Raw genomic sequence first — 23610 nt, 5'->3', positions numbered from 1 at the left:
AAAAACAAAAAAAAAATCATTAAAATGAACTTTACCAACTTATTATTTTTATGTTACTGTGGCTATTGAGAATTTGAAATTACTTCTGTGGCTTGCGTTATATTAATACTAGACAGTACCACTCTAGACCTTCAAAACAAATGGATCAAAATCTCTCTTTAAGGACTTTTTAATGTTTATAGCCAATGTTTCAATACTGAGGTCCTTATGCCTCTAAAAGTCAAGTTAAAACTCATACCTACCAAAAACTAATAAACCCTACATGGGTGGATATTTACCACCAAGTTCCTCTCGAAATTACCCTCTGTCGAGGTCCTGTGAAAGTTCTATGGTTACAATACTGAATGTTCATCCCCATGGTTACTGTCTCAACTACATCAAAAGATTATCAGCAAAGGAGGCAAGAATATACAATGGAGAAAAGACAGCCTCTTCGATAAGTGGTGCTGGGAAAACTGGACAGCTACATGTGAAAGAAGGAAATTAGAACACTCCCTAATACCATGCACAAAAATGAACTCAAAATGGATTAAAGACCTAAATGTAAGGCCAGACACTATATAGAGGAAAACATAGGCAGAACACTCTATGACATAAATCACAGCAAGATCCTTTTTGACCCACCTCCTAGAGAAATGGAAATAAAAACAAAAATAAACAAATGGGACCTAATGAAACTTAAAAGCTTTTGCACAGTAAGGGAAAACATAAACAAGACGAAAAGACAACCCTCAGAATGTGAAAAAATATTTGCAAATGAAGCAGACAAAGGATTAATCTCCAAAATTTACAAGCAGCTCATGCAGCTCAATATCAAAAAACAACTCACCCAATCCAAAAATGGGCAGAAGACCTAAACAGACATTTCTCCAAAGAAGACATACAGATTGCCAACAAACACATGAAAGGATGCTCAACATCACTAATCATTAGAGAAATGCAAATCAAAACTACAATGAGGTATCACCTCACACCAGTCAGAACGGCCATCATCAAAAAATCTACAAACAATAAATGCTGGAGAGGTTGTGGAGAAAAGGGAACCCTCTTGCACTGTTGCGGGAATATAAATTGATACAGCCACTATGGAGAACAATATGGAGGTTCCTTAAAAAACTACAAATAGAAGTACCACATACCCAGCAATCCCACTACTGGGCATATACCCTGAGAAAACCATAATTCAAAAAGAGTCATGTACCAAAATGTTCATTACAGCTCTATTTACAATAGCCTGGAGATGGAAACAACCTGAGTGTCCATCAACAGATGAATGGATAAAGAAGATGTGGCACATATATACAATGGAATATTACTCAGCCATAAAAAGAAACGAAATTGAGTTATTTGTAGTGAGGTGGATGGACCTAGAGTCTGTCATACAGAGTGAAGTAAGTCAGAAAGAGAAAAACAAATACCGTATGCTAACACATATATATGGAATCTAAAAAAAAAAAAAAAGAAAAAGAAAAAAAAAGGTTCTGAAGAACCCAGGGGCAGGACAGGAATAAAGATGCAGATGTAGAGAATGGACTTGAGGACATGGGGAGGGGGAAGGATAAGCTGGGACGGAGTGAGAGAGTAACAGTGACATATATACACTACCAAATGTAAAATAGGTAGCTAGTGAGAAGCAGCCGCATAGCACAGGGAGATCAGCTCGGTGCTTTGTGACCACCTAGAGGGGTGGGATAGGGAGGGTGGGAGGCAGACGCAAGAGGGAGGGGATATGGGGACATATGTATACATATAGCTGATTCACTTTGTTATAAAGCAGAAAGTATCACACCATTGTAAAGCAATTATACACCAATAAAAATGTTAAATTAAAAAAAAAAAGATTATCAGCAAATACACCAAAATGTTAAGAGTGATTATTTCTGGGTAGTGGGGTACTGCGTGACTTTTGCATTCTTTTTTTATTCTCTTCTTCATTTCTGAGTCTTTCAATGACGAGGACTGTTATGTTTCTTCATCAGAAAAATGCGTCTTTAAATATCAGTGTGAATGATTTTCTGAACTGCATAAACATCACGAATATGTAAAAAAGAGACCAACTTAAAAGGGAATAGCCCAACATGCTTTCATCTGCTCTGCTCCATTTCCAAATATTCTATAGTGAATAGGTTACTTCCATCAAGGGAAAAAACACACCTCCTTTAAAACCTGAAATATTCATCCACCTGTTTAACCTTAAACCTAAGTTAATTTGCATGCTGATTTTTTTAGAACTCCTTTTATCTCTGCTGTATTAGACGGTAGAGTAAATACTTTAGGTTTGAGCTTCAACCGTATGCTAACATAGCTATTTTAATATTTTTATAACTACCCTCAACCAGAACAGCATTTAGCTTGAGTCTATGCAAGAGATGCGGAAGAAACCCTAAAGATATTTTAATACCTCACTATGCGTAGGGGTTTAGGTTGTACTGCAAGGATGCCCATCTAAAGGGGTTCCACTTGCATCTGAGTCCTGCAGCAACGGGTTTGGGGGAGAACCCTCCTGCATGCTGCCCAGACCAGCTCAGAATGCCACCTGCACACTCGGGAGGGCTCAAGCCTGTGTACACACACACACACACACACACACACACGCACATGAGTGAGTGGCTTGTGCCCTATCCAGTGGGCAGTGGCTCTTCTCACCTGCCTTCCACTTTCAGAGGCCAGCACCACCACCTGGCCTGGTTTCTGGGTACCATGGGGGGTGTGCAGTGCTGTGGCACCGGCGTGTGTAGGTGGGTGACACACACAGCTAGCACTGTTGTGTGCCCTGCTGGCTCTGGAGTAAGCTGGGCTTCTCAAGGCCCATCAGATATGATTGTTTAGCCTAGCAACGTTCTAGTCATTTAATTTTTCTTTCTTCTTGAGGAAAAGGGCCTTTTTCCAATTCCCGCGAGGCAACAGCCTTTTGGAATACGGCACTGGCATGCGGCGCAGAACTTACTGTTGGTGGTGAAGATGATTTCTCCCTCCTGCGGGGTGGGATCTGTATCCTGGACCACCTGCAAGGCTCCCACGGTCCGGACAGCAGGGTCCAAAGTGACTGAGCTTTCATTTACGGTTGTGTCGCTTGCGCCGGTGATCTGGTTGGTTGACGGACCTCCCAGAGATCCCTCGAAGTCAGTGGGCAAGTCGTCCATGCAGTCGGCATTGGGCTGACAGGAGCAGAAAAGGACCTATCTTAGTGTATATCATCAAGTTAGAGATGAGATGTCTACAGCCTAAATATTTTGTCCTGAGGGAAAACCAAGTTCTTTACTGTTTTCTTCCTGAACCACTTTATTTAAAGACAATCCACATATAGTTCCTGTAATTAACATGAAAACATCTTCCAAAATTTTCTTTCCAAAGGTTCCGTTTAGATCTACAGACAAGGTTTTAATTCCAGGGGTAGCAGTAGCCATACATTAATATAATTACATAGGGAGAATAATATGATACTTATTTATAATGACAGCTCTTCCTTATCTATAGTGTTTACTTCTTGTATAGGAAGTAGCTGACAGCCTGATAATTAGCCCCAAAGACCCATGTGTTGTTTACAAATAGACTGATGGCATGAGAGGGGAGACAGAATCTGACTCGTGCATCAGAGATACACACATATACCTAAACAAACGCACACACAAACACAAGAGCACAGGGTGAGGTGCTGTTAAACATAAGCTCAAAAACCACCTGCAGAGCAAAGCCCTATTTACATAACATTCAATTGATCGTACATTTGTCAAATCTTCTAAGTTAAAACCTTAGAATCATAAAACTAGGGTGAGACCATCTACTTTAATTACCCACTCACTACAGGACTCTCCCTCCCAATATTCCTCACAGCTCCACTTGAAAAACGTAGAGACCGGGGTCTCTCGTGCCTCGCGAGGCAGCCTGGGTCGGCCAGCTCCTCTTAGCGGGCAGCGGGGCAGTTTGACTCTTCTGTCTCAGTTCTGCTGGCTGAAGTGGTGTTGAATATATTGATATCTCTTCCACAAACAGCTTGTAAAACATGATTTTCAGTTGTTCTGCCTCTGACCAAACTCATAAAAATGATTTTTTAAAGGTGGTGGAGGAGAGATACGGTCTTGAGAAGCACTAAGAATGGCTGTTAATCACACGTTTTGCTCCACGCTGGAGAGTGACATTGCCTTGAGCGACGACAATGACACGGTTTTGCACTCCGTCCAAGGATGCAGATCAGGGTGGGCAGGCTTGGGTGAGGAGAATCCTAGGTTGACACTGTTTGAATTAACACCACAATGACTAGATTGTGTGCAAAGTTCATTGAAAGAGAAAATCTACCACTCACGGGCTCATGGGGAGCACAAGGCAAGAAATCCAAACTGCTGGACTCTTGTCCTGGATTTCCACTCTCAAACCAGGTCTCCCAAGCCCCGCACCTGTGTTTCCAACAGTCAGCTGGAAATCTCCATCATCCCACAAAAACCTCAGATTCAGCTCATTCCCTTTCCCCCACATTCTCTTTGTGTTCTGCCGGCTTCATCTCTATTGGCAGTGGGCCAATTCCTTGAAATTCGAGTTGTTGAAAGTCAACCCATTGAATGACTGATCCTCCAAGTTTACTGACTGAGATTATTGGACATGAGCGGGTATGTTCTGAACGTTTCTTACCCCATTACCAATTCCCAATCTCCCTCTAGTTTCTTCCCTGGTATACTTCATTCTCCACTTTTTCACCAGAGCACTCTCTTTTTTTTTTTTAAAAAAAAGCACAGGTATGATTCTTTTTCTTTTTTTCCTCCTAAAGAATAAATTACAAGCTCCTTAGTATAGCAAAACAGGCACCGTACAGTCTGACCCAAGCCTTCTTTTCTGGCCCTACCTTCAGCCTTTGGAAACACACAGAATAAACCATATATTCCCCATTTCAGCACCTTAGCATATGCTGCTCTTCCACTCGGGATGACAGTTGCCCAAATCATCATCCCCTTCCCCTCTCCCATCCCAAGGTCTCAAACTAACCCTGGTGAACTCCTAATCATCCCTCAATTCCCAGGCCAAATGTCTCTTTTCTAAGCAGCGCTCCCTCCCAGTAGTCATCTTTGATACTGTAACTCTTTTCACACTTCTCCCACTGTTACAGTCATTTGTTACTGTGTTAGTCTCACTCTACTAGTCCACAAGCTTTTTTTTTTAATTCCGGTTTTACTGAGCTATAATTGGCATGGCATCTTGTATTAGTTTAAGTTGTACAACATGATGATTTGATACGTGTGTAGGCTGCAAAACCATCACCACAATAAGTTTAGTTAACATCCATCACCTCACATGATTACAAAATTTTTATTCTTGTGATGAGAACTTTTAAGATCTACTCTCTTAGCAACTTTCAAATATACAATACAGTGTTGTGTATGGTATTAGAGTCACTGTGCGGTGCATTACGTCCCCAGGACTTACTTATTTCATAACTGGAAGTTTGTACCCTCTGACCCCCTCACCCATTTCACCCTCCCCACCTCCTGCCCCTGGCAACCACAGATCTCTTCTCTGTTTCTTTTCCACGTAGGTTCCACATACAAGTGAGACACTTCAAGTGAAGCAACTACACTATATTGACCTTGAGTTCCAAGCCCTCACATAGTGCCTGACAATTATTAAGTGCTCAGTAAATGCTGATTTGGAAATTTTATCTAAGTCTCAGTTTACTGCTCTGAAAACTTGGGAATGTTAGTATCTGCCCAGATCCGAGATCAGTGAAGGGAAGATTTGAGAAAATACTTTAAAAAATTCAATTTCTGGGCAAAGGTAAAGTACACCTTTGAAGGGTAGCAGAGTATGCCACTGCCCAAATTTGCTATGTTGGCATAAAAATTGTTTTTAGCTGAAACAATTGAGAATTGGGTAAAGAAATGCTCTCTGCCTTCCCCCTATTTGCCTAAAAGCAAGACATAAATTTGTAAGGGGGTCCCCCTCTCTGTACCAGAAAGAGAAGAACATTCTTATCACCAGCGACTGGGAGTTGACGCAACAAACCTAACTGACATGCCCTTATCTGCCATTGGTTTCCCCCATATATTTACCTCCCCACAATTTGCTGTCCTAGAAACTCAAAGTCCTTTCCCTCTGTCTTGTCACTTCTCTAAAAATTTATTGCTCTTTTTTGAAGATGCTATAGAAGCCGAAGTTCTAACCACCCTTCTGAGTCACTCATCGCCAAGTGCTCTTACGTGCACACACAATGCATGTGTTCATAAACTTCTGTTTGATTTTCTCTCGTTAATCTGTCTTTCACAAGTCTAATTTACAGGGCCCAGCTGGAGACCCGAGGACGGTAGGAGAAAAAATAACTTCTTTCCCTCCACTATACTATGTAAAGATGCAGGTTCAAATTGTGTGCGGGTATCAGGGAGGAAAAGAGCTCCAAGTGAGGATCCTGTGCTGGTTGTTCTTTCAGCCATAAGCATCTGGATGTGACCACAGATGCAAGAACAACTGACACAGTTTTCACAATGTTGACTTTGCTTGTTGATCGTGTTCTTGTTTTCTCTCTTTTCTCTTTTTATAACATTATTTTATTAGTTTTGATGCAGGGTGTTCGCTTTTACTTTGTGGGCTAGCAGGAATAGTGTTATGTCTCTAACAGAGGTGAGTAGAGGAAAAGAGAAAGCGAATTAGCTCAGTGAGACTTGTTAATGAGAGAACGAATGAATAATTTGGCTTAGATACAATATTTAACAGACCCACCTTACAGAACCTCACAGTTTATATCCACTCGAAATGGTTCATCAGATAGAATAATATTTTGAATAGAAACCCAATTTATATACCTCTAAGAGAAATTACAGTCACAACGTTTAGTAAGAGATGTCAAATACCATCTGTAAGTGAACAGCATATAGGTTTTCAAATTCAGGTTAGCAGGGAGAACTCAAATAAACCAGATGCGAAATAGTTAGGGACTAGTGAATATACCAGCTGCACGGGATTTTCTATGCGTTTACAATCATCTTATTTATACCAGGATAATAGTGATAGGAGACGGTGTGTGCTGGGATAAAAAAGGCCCGTGTTATATGGTACCTTATAGGAGCACTCGATGTGATCTGTCATCCTGCAAAGACACCCCCTAGACCTGACTGGAGAGAAAGGAGGATGAAGCACTTGAATGTAGATAAGGGGATTGAAAACACTCTGACAGTAAAGGACCTGCTCCTGTCAGGTTCAGTCTTTTATTTCTCTTGGCAAAATATAATGGCAGAAGGTACCACTGTAATAGGAACCAGTTAGAGCCAGAAATGTGGAACATGCCAACAGCGAGTTTAATTTTCTCAGTCCCTAGTATCTGATAGAGACGTTGGGTTTTTACTCATGTTTCATGTTCACTGTCAGTGATTTTCACCTTGAATGTATTATGCCTTCACAACTCTGGCCTGAAAATGTAATGCATTGCCTTTCAAACTCTAGCTCAAAGCTACAGTCACACAAATTGATTTGTGTTTGGTGTATCGACTGTTAAAAAAAAAAAAAATCAGCATACAGCCGGCAGGGAGGCAGGGGAGGCAGGGTAGAAAATTCAGCCAATCCACGACCTTGTGACGCTTCAGGTGCGTGCCCTCAAACAGAGTCACTCTGGTCTTCCCGGGATAATTAGCCCTCTGGCATTAAAGGAAGCCTTTGATATCTGATCTGATCCTTTCTTCTTCAGTGACATCTTGGGACTTTTAAAATTCTGTTTATTCTCTGCCATTAGTAGTGAGGAATGACAAGAGGAGGAGACAGCAAAGCGGAGGGGGAAGGGGGAGTCCGGTCTCTGTATGCTGTTTGTCTAGCTTCTTTTAGACGGGGCCAGGTTGTTCTCACATCTCTGCGCAGCCCTCGGGTCTGGTGGCCTGGCTTGCTTCCTGCCCTCACCACAGCAGACGGTGCCTCAGCAGCTCGTGGCCTTCACTCGATATGGTCCCTGGAAAGTCTTTCCCTGGAGCATCAAGCCAGCCAGCTGGGGGCATTCTCTTTGCACAGGGGGAATGACTAAGTTTGATAAAACGTATAACTGAGGACGCCAGCTTGAGGGTAGCGCTAGAATTCAGTGGTTCTGGCTTTGGCTTCCTCGTCACTCAAGCTCGCCATGGAGATCTGAGCTCAGCAGAGGGCCCTGAGCCAGATTCCCAGTGGCTGGCCTCCCCTCCCATCGTTGGGAAGAGCTTGTTTCCTCTGGAAGCTAGGAGATGGTGGGGCAACATCAGAAAGTGTGGCGTGCGGGTCTGCTTGATGACAGCGCAGGTAAGTGACACAAGAGTGTCATCAGTGTACAACTGGCCCAAGAGGCCTCTGTGGGTGTCCCACCTGCTCTCACCCACTGCAGCCCGGAAGAGGAGCCTATGAGCTGCTCAGGCAGCATCTCAACTCACAGACAAATACAATGGACATGCTGAGAGGGTCACGATGTTCTCAGATTGAGAAAAAGTGAGAGGAGAAATATATCCAGACATGGGAGCGCTCTTAGGGCCTCATCAGGTGACGCCACTGCTATGGGATTGAGGGGACACAGAAAATCCAGGGATGCTGTTTTCTCCCTGCTTTGTGGGAAAGGCAGAAAGACAGACATGACGATGCTGTAGGCTGTGCTGTGCTTACCGGGATCCCTAGGGCTTTAAGAATGTTCATCTTGCACATGGGACAGGTGCGATGGTCTAGGAGCCAGGGGTCAACACAGGACTTGTGGAAAAGATGCCTGCAATGAGAACCATACATCTTAGCGCGGCGGTAACTGCGGAGAGCACCTAGTCCACTCCAGCCCAGAGACTTGTTCAAGGTCACGCACTGCTCGGTGGCAGAGACAAGACTCGGACCTCCATCTCCGAACACCTGGGCCAGTAATGCTTCCTGTTACACCCTGTGGTGATACAGTCAACATCTGTCTGGCTCCCAGGAGGGTCCTCTATGATTTGCAGCTGAGTCTTCCAAGTTTGAGAAAATGCAGAGAATGTAGAAACAGAGAAATTTCTCTCTTTTTAGACAGGAAGAATCTTGAATGGAAAGAAAGGCAAGTGGGGAAATTTGCACAGACCTTGCAGAATAACCTGAGAGTTGCCACTTGTAAATCAATCCAAAATTTCTTTTCCTACAGTCAGAAGCAAACTGCAAAATAAAGCCTCATTTCTGTAGATATTCGGGGTCTCACACAAAAGGGCAGAAGAGCTCCGGCAAGCATTTCACAGCACAAGTGATGTTTTAAGTTGCTGTGGCTGGTGGCTCTCACATCAGAAGCCGGAGGGACAGGTGCCGTAAGCTTTACTGTTTGTACAGCTGATGCGCTCGACTCCATCGCCAGCCTCACGCGCCAGCCCTCCGGAGCCTTCCTCTGAGTGACAGGATAAGGGGGGCATTTAGTAGGTGCGGGGGTGGGGAGTCCTGACTAAACTTCCTCTCAACGTGGCTCACAAGAGCCCACTCAGAGATCTCAGGGGCTGCTCGAATCAGAAGCTTGTCTTCTCACGCACACGACTCCAGACCACGGGCAGAAGCAGTCAGAATTTCCTGCCTGGGGCAAGAAGAGAGAGAACCATCTGTCAAGTATGAGGGCATCCTTAGGACACGCCATCCATGCTGCACTATTCCCGGAACGCTTGCACGCTCTTCCCTGACTCTCATTTTTATTGTGCTAACAGTTCTACCAGCTGTCTTTGCATTAGAAGGCTTGAGGCTCCGATGCGTACAAAGGACCCCTCAAATCAGAGAAGAGCTCGAGAAGTGTCACTTCTGAAACTGACATGGAGAAGAACCCATGTCCCAAGGATAGCATTAGCTGTGTACAGGACACGATCGCATTGGGGATTAGGAGACGCAGAGGAGCAACCTGGATGTGTCGTGTGTTTCCAGGTCATTATTTCCAATGCCTTACAGATTGACCGCTTACAAGTAAATATATCACATCCATTCGTTCCCTTAGCCTTGCATCCACGCGACAAGGAATGCCTGCCGAGAACTGTGCTCCTCACTGGGAATCAGCACGATAGGGATCTGGCTCCTTCTCTTTGGGAGTATAATCGGAGAGGCAGACACTAATAAAACAGAAATAAACTGCTTCACGACAACAGCGCTAAGGACACATTAGCAGAACATGGAGTTGGTAGGGGGCTTGTGACTGGGAGATGCATCCTAGTTTGGGTACATAGAGAAAGTTTCCCTGACGAGGTGCCGAAGCTCAGACCCCGGAGGGCTACACAGACATTGTCCACAGAAGGGGAGGAGAAGAAGAAGAGTCTTCTAGGCAGAATGACTGGCTTGTACAAAAGCCTTGACCTGGGCACAGGAAGAAGGTCAGTCCCAGTGCAGCAGCAGGAGGGAGGGGCTGATGCGGGGTCAAGTGTCCCCCTGCACCCCTACCCCCAAGCAATAATCGACCTCCCTGTGTTCAGGCTCTACGTTCAGAAAACAGGTGCCTAATCTAAATTTTCTCCCTCACTGGTGTTCCTTCTGGGGAAAAGTCAGTCAGACATTCAGGTCCCTTTGACCATTCCTGGGAGGCAGGCTCTGTTGTGTTTCCTGCACATGTACTGGAAGTCAGAAAGACAGCAGGGCCAATCATTAGCTGTTTTAGCCTAAATAAGTCACTTAGCATTCCCACGTCTCCTCCGCCTCATGTGTAAGATGAAGATACATCTATTCCTGCGGAGGAGGCTTTCCTGAGTCTCCCACACACAGAAGCTGGTACCTACTCTTATCCCCTGAGTGACTTCTTTGTCTGCACTGGTCATTCTTACATCTCCTCTGTGATGGTTAGTTTCATGTGGCAACTTGGCTAGACTATAGTACCAGTTCTTCAATCAAACACCAATTTAGGGTAGTCTGCAGATGTGATTCATATCTACAGTCTGTTGACTTTAAATAAAGGAGATTATTCTAAATCATCTGGGTGGGCCTGACCCAATCAGTTGAAGAGCCTTAACAGCAAAGCTGGCTTCCCTGAGGAAGAAAAAACTCCGCCTCAAGATGGCAGCATCAGCCCCTGCTCAGCGTTTCCAGCCTGTAGACCTGCCCTACAGATTTCAGGCTTGCCAGCCCCTATCATCACATAAGCTAATTCCTTAAGAATATATGGTGGGATACAATGGCTGTCTGGAGAACTCTGACTGGTACACCCTCCAATGAGAATATAAGCTCTATGAGAGCAAAATCTTCATTTACTTAATTCATTGTTAGATCCCCAGCAACTAGACTAGATCTTGGCACACAGAGGACGCTCCAGAAATATTTGCTACATGAATGGATATTTCTCAAAAGGCCTGGCACTCCTCACTGCCTGCACATGGCTATCAAGTCCCACGAACTCATTCTTCCTAAATCTCTTCTAACTTCATTGCCTATTTTCTTTTTGCCACGCTGCTCCCTCATTCATGATCTCATTAACTCTTTTTCTGTATTGTTGTACTAACGTCTAAACTGCCCTCCATGCCACCAATCTTTCCCTGTTCTTTTCATCCCACTCATCCTTGCCAGATTTATCTTCCCCCAGAAAAGTGCTAGTTACGTCACCCCCTTGTTCCATTCTGTTCTTCACGAGGAGCTGGGCACCAAGATGAATAAGACAAGGTCCTTTCCTTCAAGGCAGAATCACAGTGCTTCAGTGGTTCCCTGGGAACTACAACAGAAAAGGCCATTGAAGAGCCACCCTTCTGGATCCATCGTTTTCTGGCTGTGGGATCTTAGGCAAGGATTAACTCTCCAAGACTTCATCCCTCATCTGTGAAATTTTGTCTTATAGGTATGGAGTTTGCCAGTGATTGAGACTGTGTGTGTGTGTGTGTGTGTGTGTGTGTGTGTGTGTGTGTGTGTGTGTGTGTGTATGAGAGAGAGGGAATAAATACTGTCCATGAAGCTGAAACTATAAGTCCTGATCATCCTTAATTGTAAGCTATCATTCATCTTATTAATACCACTATTATATCTTGTTTGTAGATATTAGGTTATCATTCTGATTTCTACTCTAAACTTTCTAATGCTGAAAGCAAGTAACTGTAAATTAAAAACAAAAATCAAAGGGAGAACTAAGGACAACAAACACAGTGCTAAAATGATACACAGGGTGATCATGTTGGCTATTAAATAACATTCAATTATTCCTAATACCATATTTCTTGTGTTGACCAAATAGGAAGACTACTTCCTTATAATTGGGATTGCAAACAATTTTTTCCCTCCCATATGGAAAGAAAAATAAAAGTCACTAGACTAAATAAATAAAGGAAGAGGGAAAGAATCTGGAGCTTAGTGAAATGCACCAACAGTTCAACAAACATCTCTAGGGCAATGTCTATCTCACTCATTCTATTTGTATGATTCGCAGCAGGGCACGGTCCCTTCCCATGTTTTAACAAAGGCTGCATGAGAAACTACATACAGAGGAACAATGGGATGTGACAGTCTATCTCCTAACGATCCTGACAAGCTGGAAATACAACCGAGGGTTGACCAAAACTCTTCTCCTTTCTTATTCACCAAAGGGAAGCATACCTTTTTTTTTTTTTTTTATGCGGTGCGCGGGCTTCTCACTGCTGTGGCCTCTCCCATTGCAGAGCACAGGCTCCAGACGCACAGGCTCAGTGGCCATGGCTCACGGGCCCAGCCGCTCCGCGGCATGTGGGATCTTCCCAGACCGGGGCATGAACCCCTGTCCCCTGCATCGGCAGGTGGACTCTCAACCACTGTGCCACCAGGGAAGCCCGGGAAGCATACTTTTTACAAAGAGTTCTTCAAACCCCTGACAAAAGATGATGCCAACAACTGCATCATAATGCTGAGATGATTATGAATAATATAATAATTTCCCATTTGAGGGGCAGGAATGACAAACCCCTGTTAAACTTGTTTCCACATCTTTTGATTCTTATTTATTTATTTTTAAATTGAATTTTTTTTATTGAAGTATAGTTGATTTACAACATTGTGTTAGTTTCAGGTGTACAGCAAAGTGAATCATTTATACATATACATATATCCATTCTTTTTTTAGACTCTTTTTCCCACATAGGTCATCACAGAGTATTGAGTAGAGTTCCCTGTGCTATACAGTAGGTCCTTATTAGTTATCTATTTTATACACAGTAGTGTGTATATATCAATCCCACTCTCCCAATTTATCCCTTTCCTCCTTCCCCCCGGTAAACATAAGTTTGTTTTCTACATCTGTGACTCTACTTCTGTTTTGTAAATAAGTTCATTGGTACCTATTTTTTAGATTCCACATATAAGCGAATCATTCTTGCTTTCTACTGTCCTTTCACCTATATGTGTGACTCCCCCCTCAATTAAATGACAGGTTTTCCCCACTGGGAGGCAGAAGGGGACTGTTCTGGCCTTTCTATCTCACTTACTTTTGCAGGCTTTCTTAGACCCTGCTACCCTCCCACGGAGATTAGGATCCTGGGGCTTTCCTTTTGGCACCAGTGCAAGTTGTTTCATTCCCCTCGATGAAATAGTGCTCAGAGAACATGAGTCACTCAGGGACCAAAGAATCCCATTCTCCTAGGCAACATGTTTAGATAAGATCTATCCAGTGCTTCTATGGGGAGTCAAAATGTTTCTTCAGAGCTTCTGAATCTTATTTGCAAAGTTGTCAATGACCTAAGAGTCAGTGTTTAATTAATAAACAAACAATAACTACTGGGTATCAAATGCCTGCTATGTACCAAGCACGTTACATACATTATTCATTCACGACAGCCCTATGAGGTAGAAATTATTATTCCCATTTTATGGAGGAGGAAGCTGAAGCTGGTTAAAGTAAATTAAATTATCCAAAGAGCTAGTAAGCTGCAGAGCTGGGACTCAAACCCAGTCCTACTGTCAGTGCTTGTACCCAGATCTACACTCCACGCCCTTCCTTCCCACACTGAACTGTCATGAGCAAGACAGGGGGAGTCGTGGTAACTTTGTTTGTTTGTTTATTTATTTATTTATTTATTTATGGCTGCATTGGGTCTTCGTTGTGGCTCACGGGCTCTAGAGCGCAGGCTCAGTAGTTGTGGCGCATGGGCTTAGTTGCTCCGCGGCATGTGGGATCTTCCTGGACCAGGGCTCGAACCCGTGTCCCCTGCATTGGCAGGCGGAGTCTCAACCACTGCGCCACCAGGGAAGCACCCCCATGTATTTTTGTGCTCCAGCTTCGAGGGGGCAGTACCTTAGTTACAGAGGTTGGGAATTGAGCAAAACCAGAGGAAAAGTCACCTGCCTTAAGTGTATTCATTTGGCTACAGAAGGAAAAGCTGTCAAATACTGGCCTCATCAGGCCTACCCTTAGCCATCAGTCTGCTTGCTTTATTTGGGAAGACGGTAACACTGGCCTCGAAATGCTTTGTCCTCCCCCACTCTCCACTGCCCAATAAATCTGGTAAATGTTAGTTGGCAGCTCCATTACCTTTGCACAAATTTTCAAATCTCTATCATGAAGTATCACAGAAAGAAATACCCACTTTTCTTCAAGGCTCTTCCCAACCTGGTCTGGTTTCTCTTTCCTGCTTTAGCTTTTTATTTTTTTTTCTTTTTTTTGAGGTACGCGGGCCTCTCACTGTTGTGGCCTCTCCCGTTGCGGAGCACAGGCAGGCTCAGCACATGGGCTCAGCAGCCATGGCTCACGGGCCCAGCCGCTCCGCGGCATGTGGGATCTTCCCCGACCGGGGCACGAACCTGCGTCCCCTGCGTCGGCAGGCGGACTCTCAACCACGGCGCCACCAGGGAAGCCCCCTGTCTTAGCTTTCTAAAATACAAATATGATATCACTCCCCACATGTGAAATGCTTCAGCTGCTTCCCACTGCCTACAACACAAAGTCACAGCACACAAAGAAGGCTCACCCAATCTGGTCCTTGTCACATCTTCTGCTCCACCCCCATGTTTACTTCACATTCTCACCATAACTCTGGAGTGTCCTTCTCAGTTAAAAAAATTTTTTTTTGGTGTGGCAAATCTTGCTCATAATTCAAGTCACAGCTCAGATGTCCCTTCTCTTCCCTGAACATCCCACCTCTTTTCTCCAAACTGCCAAGGAGAGTCTGTTTCTTTTCTTTTTCTTCCTATTTTGTTTTCTCACATATGTTGCAGCAGCTGAGTATGTGCTCTGCTTTCAGGGTCTGAAGACCCCTCCTTAGTTCTGTGATCTTTGGCAAGTAATCTAAGTTACCTGTGGCTTAGTTTTCCCTTCTATGTTTTATGACAGTGTCCTTCAACTGACAACCCTCTGAAGTAATAGTCTGTGATAATCCAACAGAGGGTTTTTATCACAGGTAAAGGACAAAGGACACAAAGAGAACAAATGGAGCCCAAAGTTAGTAGAAGGAGAGAAATAACAAGATTAGAGCAGAAATAAATGAAATAGATGCTAAAAAGACAACAGAGAAGATGAATGAAACTAAGAGCTGGTTCTTTGAAAAGATAAACTAAATTTACAAGTCCTTAGCTAGACTCACAAAGAAAAAAAAGAGAGAGGACCCTAATAAATGAAATCAGAAATGCAAGAGGAGATGTTATCATTGATAACCACAAAAGTACAAATGACCATAAGAGACTATTACAAACAATTATATGCCAACAAGTTGGACAACCTAGAAGAAATGGATAAATTTCTAGAAACATACAATCTACCAAGACTAAGTCATGATGAAATGGAAAATCTGAACAGACCAATTACTAGTAAGGAGATTGAATCAGTAATCAAAAACCTTCAACAAGTAAAAGTTCAGGACCAGATACGTTCACTGGTGCATTCTACCAAACATTCAAAGAAGAATTAATACCAATTCTTCTCAAATTCTTCCAAAAGATAAAAGCGGAGGGAACTCTTCCAAACTCATTTTATAAGTCCGGCATTACCCTGATACCCAAACTAGACAAGGATCTCACAAGAAAAGAAAATACCGGCCAGTATCCCTGAAAAACATAGGTGCAAAAATCCTCAATAAAATGTTAGCAAAGTGAATTCAACAATACATTATAGAGATCACACATCATGATCAAGTGGGATTTATTCCAGGGATGCAAGTATGTCTCAACATCCACAATTATACCATATTAACACAATGAAGGATAAAAGTCAAATAATCGTGTCAATAGATGCAGAAAAAGCATTTGACAAAATTCAACATTTATGATAAAAACTCTCAACAAAGCAGGTATGGGGGTAAAGTATCTCAACATAATGAAGGCCAGATATGACGAACTCATAGCTAATATCATATTCAATGCTGAAAAGCTGAAAGGACGTCCACTTTAGCCACTTTTATTCAACATAGTATTGGAAGTACTAACCAGAGCACTTAGACAAGAAAAAGAAATAAAAGGCCTCCAAATTGGAAAGGAAGAAGTAAAACTGTCACTATTTGCAGATGACATATTATATATAGAAAACCCTAAAGACTCCTTCAAAAAACTGTTAGAATACATGAATTCAGTAAAGTTGCAGTTTACAAAATCAATACTGAAAAATCTGTTGCATTTCTATACATGAATAACAAACTATTAGAGAAATTAAGAAAACAATCCCATTTACAACTGCATTAAAGAGAATAAAATACCTAGGAATAAATTTAACCAAGGAGGTGAAAGACTGCATATTGAAAACTATAAAACATTACTGAAAGAAACTGAAGAAGGCACAAATACATGGAGAGATAGTCCATGCTCATGGATTGGAAGAATCAGTATTGTTCAAATGTCCATACTACCCAGAGCAATTTACAGATTCAATGCAATTCCTATCAAAACTCCAATGGCATTTTTCAAAGAAATGGAACAAATAATCCTAAAATTTGTATGAAACCACCAACCCTCCCCTCCCAAATAGCCAAAGAAACCTTGAGAAAGAAGAACAAGGCTGGAGGCATCACATGCCCTGATTTCAAATGATATTACAAAGCTATAGTAATTAGAACAGTATGGATAAAGAAATTGTGGTATATATACACAATGAAATATTATTCAGCCATAAAAAAGGATGAAATCTTGCCATTTGTGACAACATGAATGGATCTTGAGGACATTACGTTAAGTGGATAAGTCAGACAGGGAAAGACAAATACCGTATGATCTCTCTTATATGTGAAATCTAAAAACGAAGAAACAAACATACATGAGCTCATAGATACAGAGAACAGATTGGTGGTTGCCAGAGGTGTGGGATGAGGAGTGGGAGAAATGGGTGAAGGGGGTACAAAGGTAAAAAGAAAAAGAAAGAAAAGAAAAAAAGAAAGAAAGGAACAAAGGTTTGTTACTGCTTAGCTAATGTCATTCTAATGAATTGATAACCATTGATTGTTGATCTTAAGTCCAGACAACTTAAAAATTATTTTGTCTGTTCTAATACATTTTCAATAATAGACAATTATACTGTTGGTAAAAAATATTTCTTGCTAATTTTTTTGCCCAAACTCATTTCAAGACTTCGGATAAATGTGTCAAAACACTTGTAAAAATATTTACTAACTAAAATCAGAAAAATGGAAATTACAGAACATCACTCTTGTTCATAATTGGCATTTATTTTTAAATTCGATAATTGCTCATGTTGGCAATGGTGTAAACAGTCTCATATACTTTTGGTGGGAATGTAAATTGATCTGGTTAGGCAATATGGCAGAGTGGAATCAATTTTGAAATGCATAACTCTTTTGATCCAGTTAAAGAAAAAGATTTCACTTTAGATTTATGTCTTCAAAGTGAGAATAAATTTAGGTTGTTAAGGGAAAAAAATGACAAAAAAAATTACCTGGCAAATAAGAAGCTAAAGTGTCATTATTTAATTAACAGTAATTTAGCTCCTGTTCCTTGCAAGTGAGTTTTCTATGGTAGAGGTTACTCTGGAAGCACTTTCCTTAACTTTTATGGACTCTAAATTATGAAAGAATTCTGCTTTCTTCTGGGGGCCTAATGAGGACATTATGGGGTTGGTGAGCCCATGCTCTGCCCAGACTGTCTGGTAGACATCACACTGGGTCATTCCTTCCATGCAAATCTCATTTCGAGAATATCGATTTATGGATCTGGGCACAGGCATTACTCGGTTAGAATGACCAAAATGGCATTGGTGATGACACTTACAGAATGTCAATGGAGCCCAGACAGTGTCATGAATATTGCTTAGGAGAAATGTACTTCATTCCTACCCAGAGGAAGGAAATCTAAAGTGCTCTCATTGATTTTCTTAAGTAGGATTTCACTCCACCCTTGCTTCTAAAATCAGGTCAATTCAATGAGAACTTTGAAAAACACATGGACCTGAGCCAGACTTTCCCTCATTCTTTGTGATCATGAACTTCTCACCATCAAGTTACTTCCTTCCATGGTGTCTCATCTTCCTATGTCTCCTATACAGAAAGCCCTTGCAGGGATGGCCGTGCAGTGGTCATGCAGCGTTGGGAGGTCAGTTAAGCAGACACCAGCCTCTCCCTACCAGAAACTCTGCCCAACCAGCCCAGTGCCCCTCTGTAGGGCTGACTCTGCTACTGGGTTTGGTCTGAAATGTTTGGACCAATTTTGAGAAGCTGCATTTACCCCCGATGCTCCCTATTTAGGTTATGTAAACATCATTTTTTTAAAAAGGAGAAAGAGGAAAAGGAAAGGGAAAAAAAGAGCTGTCACACAGAACCAGTTGTAACCATATCATGGCTGTTGTTATAAATACAATTGCTTTGTTTTGGCAAGCTAATCTGCTTCGCTAGCAGTTTTACCTGACGAAGGGGAAAATAAAATAATGCAATAAAGTAAATGATGGCTCACTTCAGTAGCACAAACACCGCCCTTCTGTGAAAAAGGCTGGTCTGCTTTCAGGCCCAGGATGACAAGATTGGAATCACTGTGGAGAAAGCAAATCCCTTAAAGCTGGGCTAGAGTTGATCTGGATTCCCTGGGGTTCTTAGATGTTGGCTTAGAGTGAGATAGGCGTTTCTGAGGCAGACTTTTAGCCAAAACTAGAGCCCCAGAGAGTTGAGTGTACGGCAGAGCACCCTCACGGGGCAGGGGAAGGGTGGGGCTAAGGTGTCAATAGCCTAGCAGTGGTACCAGGACCTTGGAAAGAGTACTGGTCTAGAAGTCAGAGACCTCTCTGTGCGTTGGACCCTATGACCCTATGAGTTAAGGTTTTCTTTTAGTTAAATAAAGAGGTGTTAATGGTCCCTGCCCTAACTCTATTATAAGCTACCGTGAGATGCAAATTAGACAGTATATGTAAAAGAGCTTTGTAAACAGTAGAATGCTTTTCAAAGTATTATGATAAATGGCCAGTTATTTCAGCCATTTGTCCATAGTATTGGGTTTAAGTAGCATTACAGAAAAACCAACAAAACTTAAAGAACTAAGAAGCTGCATCAGATCCTCTTGCTATGGAACTCAGTTTCTTTTTTAGCAACTGGAAGAAATGGATCCTTTCGGAATGCAAGTTCTGAGGGAACTGCAGAATTGTCTTCTTACAGAGTGTCTCATTCCTTTGGGTTCTGGCAGAGGGAAGCTCTGTGCTTAAAACTTGACCCTGGTCTAATTATATTGTTTGGCCGGGGTAGCAGAGCTGGTTGGCATGTGTCCCAAGTGTCTAGTTGATGAATATAAATGGGGATCAGGACATCTGAAGTCAGAATGCCACATTTAACAAGGTTATTAGAGTTCAAGACATCTTTCTGAAGGCGGCATTTGCTCTGTTGAAAATATAACAGAAAATAACACATCAGACATTTATCAATGCTGCCACATCTCCTTTCATGTTTCCTTCCTTTAATCCCCTAGATGGAGTGATAGCTAATTTTTGGCAGTTCATACACAAAACTCCAAAGTAATCAAAGAAAAATGATTAGAATGAACCATCAACAAACTCTGAACTTAAATTTTATATAATTTTGACTAATGTACAAAGTGAACTTTTTTCTTTAAGTCCACAATGTAGTTTCTTTGGTACTGTAAAATTTTCTTTCATTACTTTAAACGCATATACTGTATCTTAAGATAGCTGGATGATTTCTAAGTAGGTATACATTTATGTACACACTACCCAGATGAAGATATACATTGTTTCCATCACCCCAGAGAGCTCTCTCCTGCTCCTGTCCAGACGATATCCACTCCCTGCCACGAATCCGTCATTAGGACTTCTGTCACCAAAGATTAGCTTTGCCTGTGATTGAATTTCACATAAATGGAATCATAAAGTATCTATTCTTTTTGCCTGGCTTCTTTGGTTCAACATAATTTTTTCAGATTCATCTGTGCTTTCATGTACATCGATCGCTGGTCTTTTTATTGCTGAGTAGATTTCCAGTGTATGACTGTTCCCCAACTGATTTACAGATTTTTCTGTTGTTAGACCTTGGGGTTATTTTTTGGCTATTACGAATAAATGTGCTATGATGACCATTCTTGTACAAGTCTTTCTGTGAATGTATGCATTCATTTCTCTTGGGTGTATATCCAAGAGTGAAACTGCTAGGTTAGAGGATAGTATATGTTTAACTTCAGTAGAAACTGAAATTTCCAAAGCAGTTGTGCCACTTTAAACTCCCACCACACTATATAACTTTTTTTTTTTTTTCGATACGCAGGCCTCTCACTGCCGTGGCCTCTCCCGCTGCGGAGCACAGGCTCCGGACGCGCAGGCTCAGCGGCCATGGCTCACGGGCGCAGCCGCTCCGCGGCATGTGGGATCTTCTCGGACCGGGGCACGAACCCGCGTCCCATGCATCGGCAGGCTGACTCTCAACCACTGCACCACCAGGGAAGCCCCATACTATATAACTTTTAATCTGGCAGAGTATGTAAAATTATGTTCCTGAAAAAATGAGTTTTTAAAATAACAGTTTTCGTGAATAATGACTATTGAGTGGGATGCCTATACCAACATAAATTTCAGAGAAATTTGAAAAATGCAGTTAATTGCTCAGTTGTTTTATTATTATTATTATTTTGGGGGGGTAAAGAAAGATGAAAGAAGAGGAGATAAAAATAAAGATAAAAATTCATAAATTTAGTAACTTTTTTCTATTAATCCAAAAGCATCATAAAAACCAAAAATATTTAAATGACAAAAAACACTATTTACCAAAACATGAAAACAAAATGTTAAAAATAGTTAATACCACATTATATCAGTTCTATGCCGTATCATTTTCCTCCCCCATTTTAACATCTCTGAAATCAGGAAGCATCTTACTATCGATGACGATTTACATTTACAGTAGATATGCCAACTAAAAATTGTTGCTTGCCATCTGGTTCTGAAAGAATGAAGTCACTAGCTACTTGCTGACTTTCAACACACCCTGAAAGGAGTTTGGGGTGGAGACCAGGAATGAGGCACTCTGTGCTCTGGGAAAAACTGGCAGAACAGGCCTTTAGAGAGTTAGATATTTCCAGGAGAAGATTTTATGAGCCCAATTCCCTGCATCTTCTCATATATAGAAAAGCACTAAAATCATTAATGGAGACATCTGCTCCTCGTGGCTAGCAGCCACCTTCTCGTGACCAGCAGCAACCTTCTTCCAAAATGTGTGCTTGATGACACGTATCCCCCTTCACCAAAATCACATATATTCTAACCTCCCCCTTCCACTTCTTCGGAACAGTTCCCTAGAGGTATCTGAGGCTGTCTCCCAGGCTATAGTCCTCATTAAGCCCCAAATAAAACTGAACTCACAACTCCCACTTGGTGAAAATTTTTCATTGATGGTCAGATGCGATATGTGAAGAGCTTAGGTTAGTCAAGAATAATATCTCAGAGAAATCAAAGACATGGGAATTAAAGCTAAGTGCTACCTTTGTATTTGGCTACTAGATGAGAAAGATGGTTAAAAATGGCACTACTTCTTGGTTCCAAAGAAACACTAATGCAGGCACATCCTGCTAGTATGGGGTGTAAATCATTACCACCTTTCAGGAAAGCAGTTAGACAAAACTTATCGAGATCCTTTGGAAAGCACTTTTGACCCAGGAAGTTCACTTTTAGGAACATATCCTAAGCGATAAACACAGAAAAAAAAAACAAACAATTGAGATTATGATTTTATAATGATGAAAACTGGACGCAATTTAAATGCTGTACGATAAGGGGGACAGTTAAAGAAACTCCAATAACGGACCATTATGCAACCACTAAAATATTTTAAGATAATTTCTAAAGTTACTGGAAAATGCTTGCTTTTTAATATTAGATGAGAAAGTAGAATAAAAATTATATTAGTGGCCTGACTCTACAATGTTTAACAACATACATGGGATGCTTATATATATATATACATCATAAAAATTAAATATACTAATATTAATAATGATTATTTCTGGGTGGTGAGATTATTATTCTTCCTTACTTCTTTATACTTTTCACCATTTTCAAAATTTCTTACAATTAGCCATGAAACATTCATAGTTATTTAAAAAATATAAAACGGCAGAGAAAAGAATGACCGATAATCTAATTTGCGTAACATGGGCATGAAAGAGTAAGTCAAATCTTATGAAAATCAGCCAGTGTTCACCATTTTTTTAAAAAAAGTTACTTGGAGAAAAATCTGTTCCTAATCAAGCATATGTAACAGGCACAACAGGGTAAAGTTAGGACAGACCATTTCCGCCCGGCTAGAAGGCATCCCTTTGTTTTCCACTTCGCAAGTTATAAGGCTCAGAGTCGGAATCCTGATCACATTAGACTGTTTTGTAAATTGTTTTTACCCGTAAAGAGGCTGGAATCTTCTGTTCACACAGACATTCAGTTCATTTGACTCATCTTAAAATTAGATGGGTCCTGGGGTTAGAAACCTTCAGGGGCTAGTGTCTTTTATCGGGCTTTCCATAAAACTCGTGATTTTTGAAGTTTTCAAATATGAAAATGATATTCATTTCTACATCAGGTTATAATTCTTCTTTATGTTATGTTCTTTATTATGATCATGTTGTGTCTGGTAGGGAGAGTGAATGAGAGCCCCTAAGTTCACAGATGAATATCAGAGTCCAACTGTGATGTTGCCTTCAGTTGTCATTGAAGGACCCAAGACCTGGATCCCACATCAAAGTTTCAGGAGAAGCAGGGGAGGCTATGAACTGCCCCGGTGGGTTTGGTTGGAAGCATCCAATGGGAACAAGGAAACTCTCTGGGACACAGTGAATAAGCAGAGAGAGAGAGGCCCATCTGATGCAAGCCACTGGTGGTAACGCACTTGTCTTGTAGGCACGGTGCTCTCACCTATATTAGCTCCGTAAATCTTACTAATTTGATCTTAAGGAGGCTGGTCCTTGGCAGGCAAGTGACTCTGGAAGGCTTAGGGTTCGTGTTTGTTCAGAAAGCTTTACAAATGGATCCCTCTTCTGTTTGCCATGTGCCTTTTTACTAGATCTCTCTCAGAGCTGCTTCTCTTGTAGAGGAAAATGTCACCTGTCCTTACCGACAGGAGTTAACGGATTGTTAATGGATCCATTGTTAATGGATCTGAGGGGTCAGTAAGTAGGTCCATGTTAAAAGTATACATACGTCAGTCACATCAAATGAGAAAGGAAAGTAGCTGGTTATTTGGGTAGATGAACAAAGACGATGTATAAGCCTCTTGTCAACTGTAGATACGTGGTATGTAACAGACTTCCACTAATTTCATTGAATTAGACCAAATCTAGGCTTTGACTTTTCAACAG

At 41.7% G+C, this 23610-nt stretch overlaps 1 protein-coding gene across 1 annotated transcript in view; it reads right to left on the bottom strand.

The window, feature by feature from the left end:
• The window catches only part of RNF150 (ring finger protein 150), a 239482-nt gene that overhangs the window by 41717 nt on the left and 174155 nt on the right, over positions 1-23610 (bottom strand). The window contains exons 5-6 of the mRNA XM_079919608.1: positions 8593-8689; positions 2948-3158 (exon numbers count right to left, since the gene is read on the bottom strand). Coding sequence (XP_079775734.1) covers positions 2948-3158; positions 8593-8689 — 308 coding nt within the window. The remainder of the gene's footprint in view (positions 1-2947; positions 3159-8592; positions 8690-23610) is intronic.

This window comes from Stenella coeruleoalba, assembly GCF_951394435.1.
Source record: "Stenella coeruleoalba genome assembly, chromosome: 4".
Classification (NCBI taxonomy): domain Eukaryota; kingdom Metazoa; phylum Chordata; class Mammalia; order Artiodactyla; family Delphinidae; genus Stenella; species Stenella coeruleoalba.
This window is presented reverse-complemented; position numbering and strand designations above follow the sequence as displayed.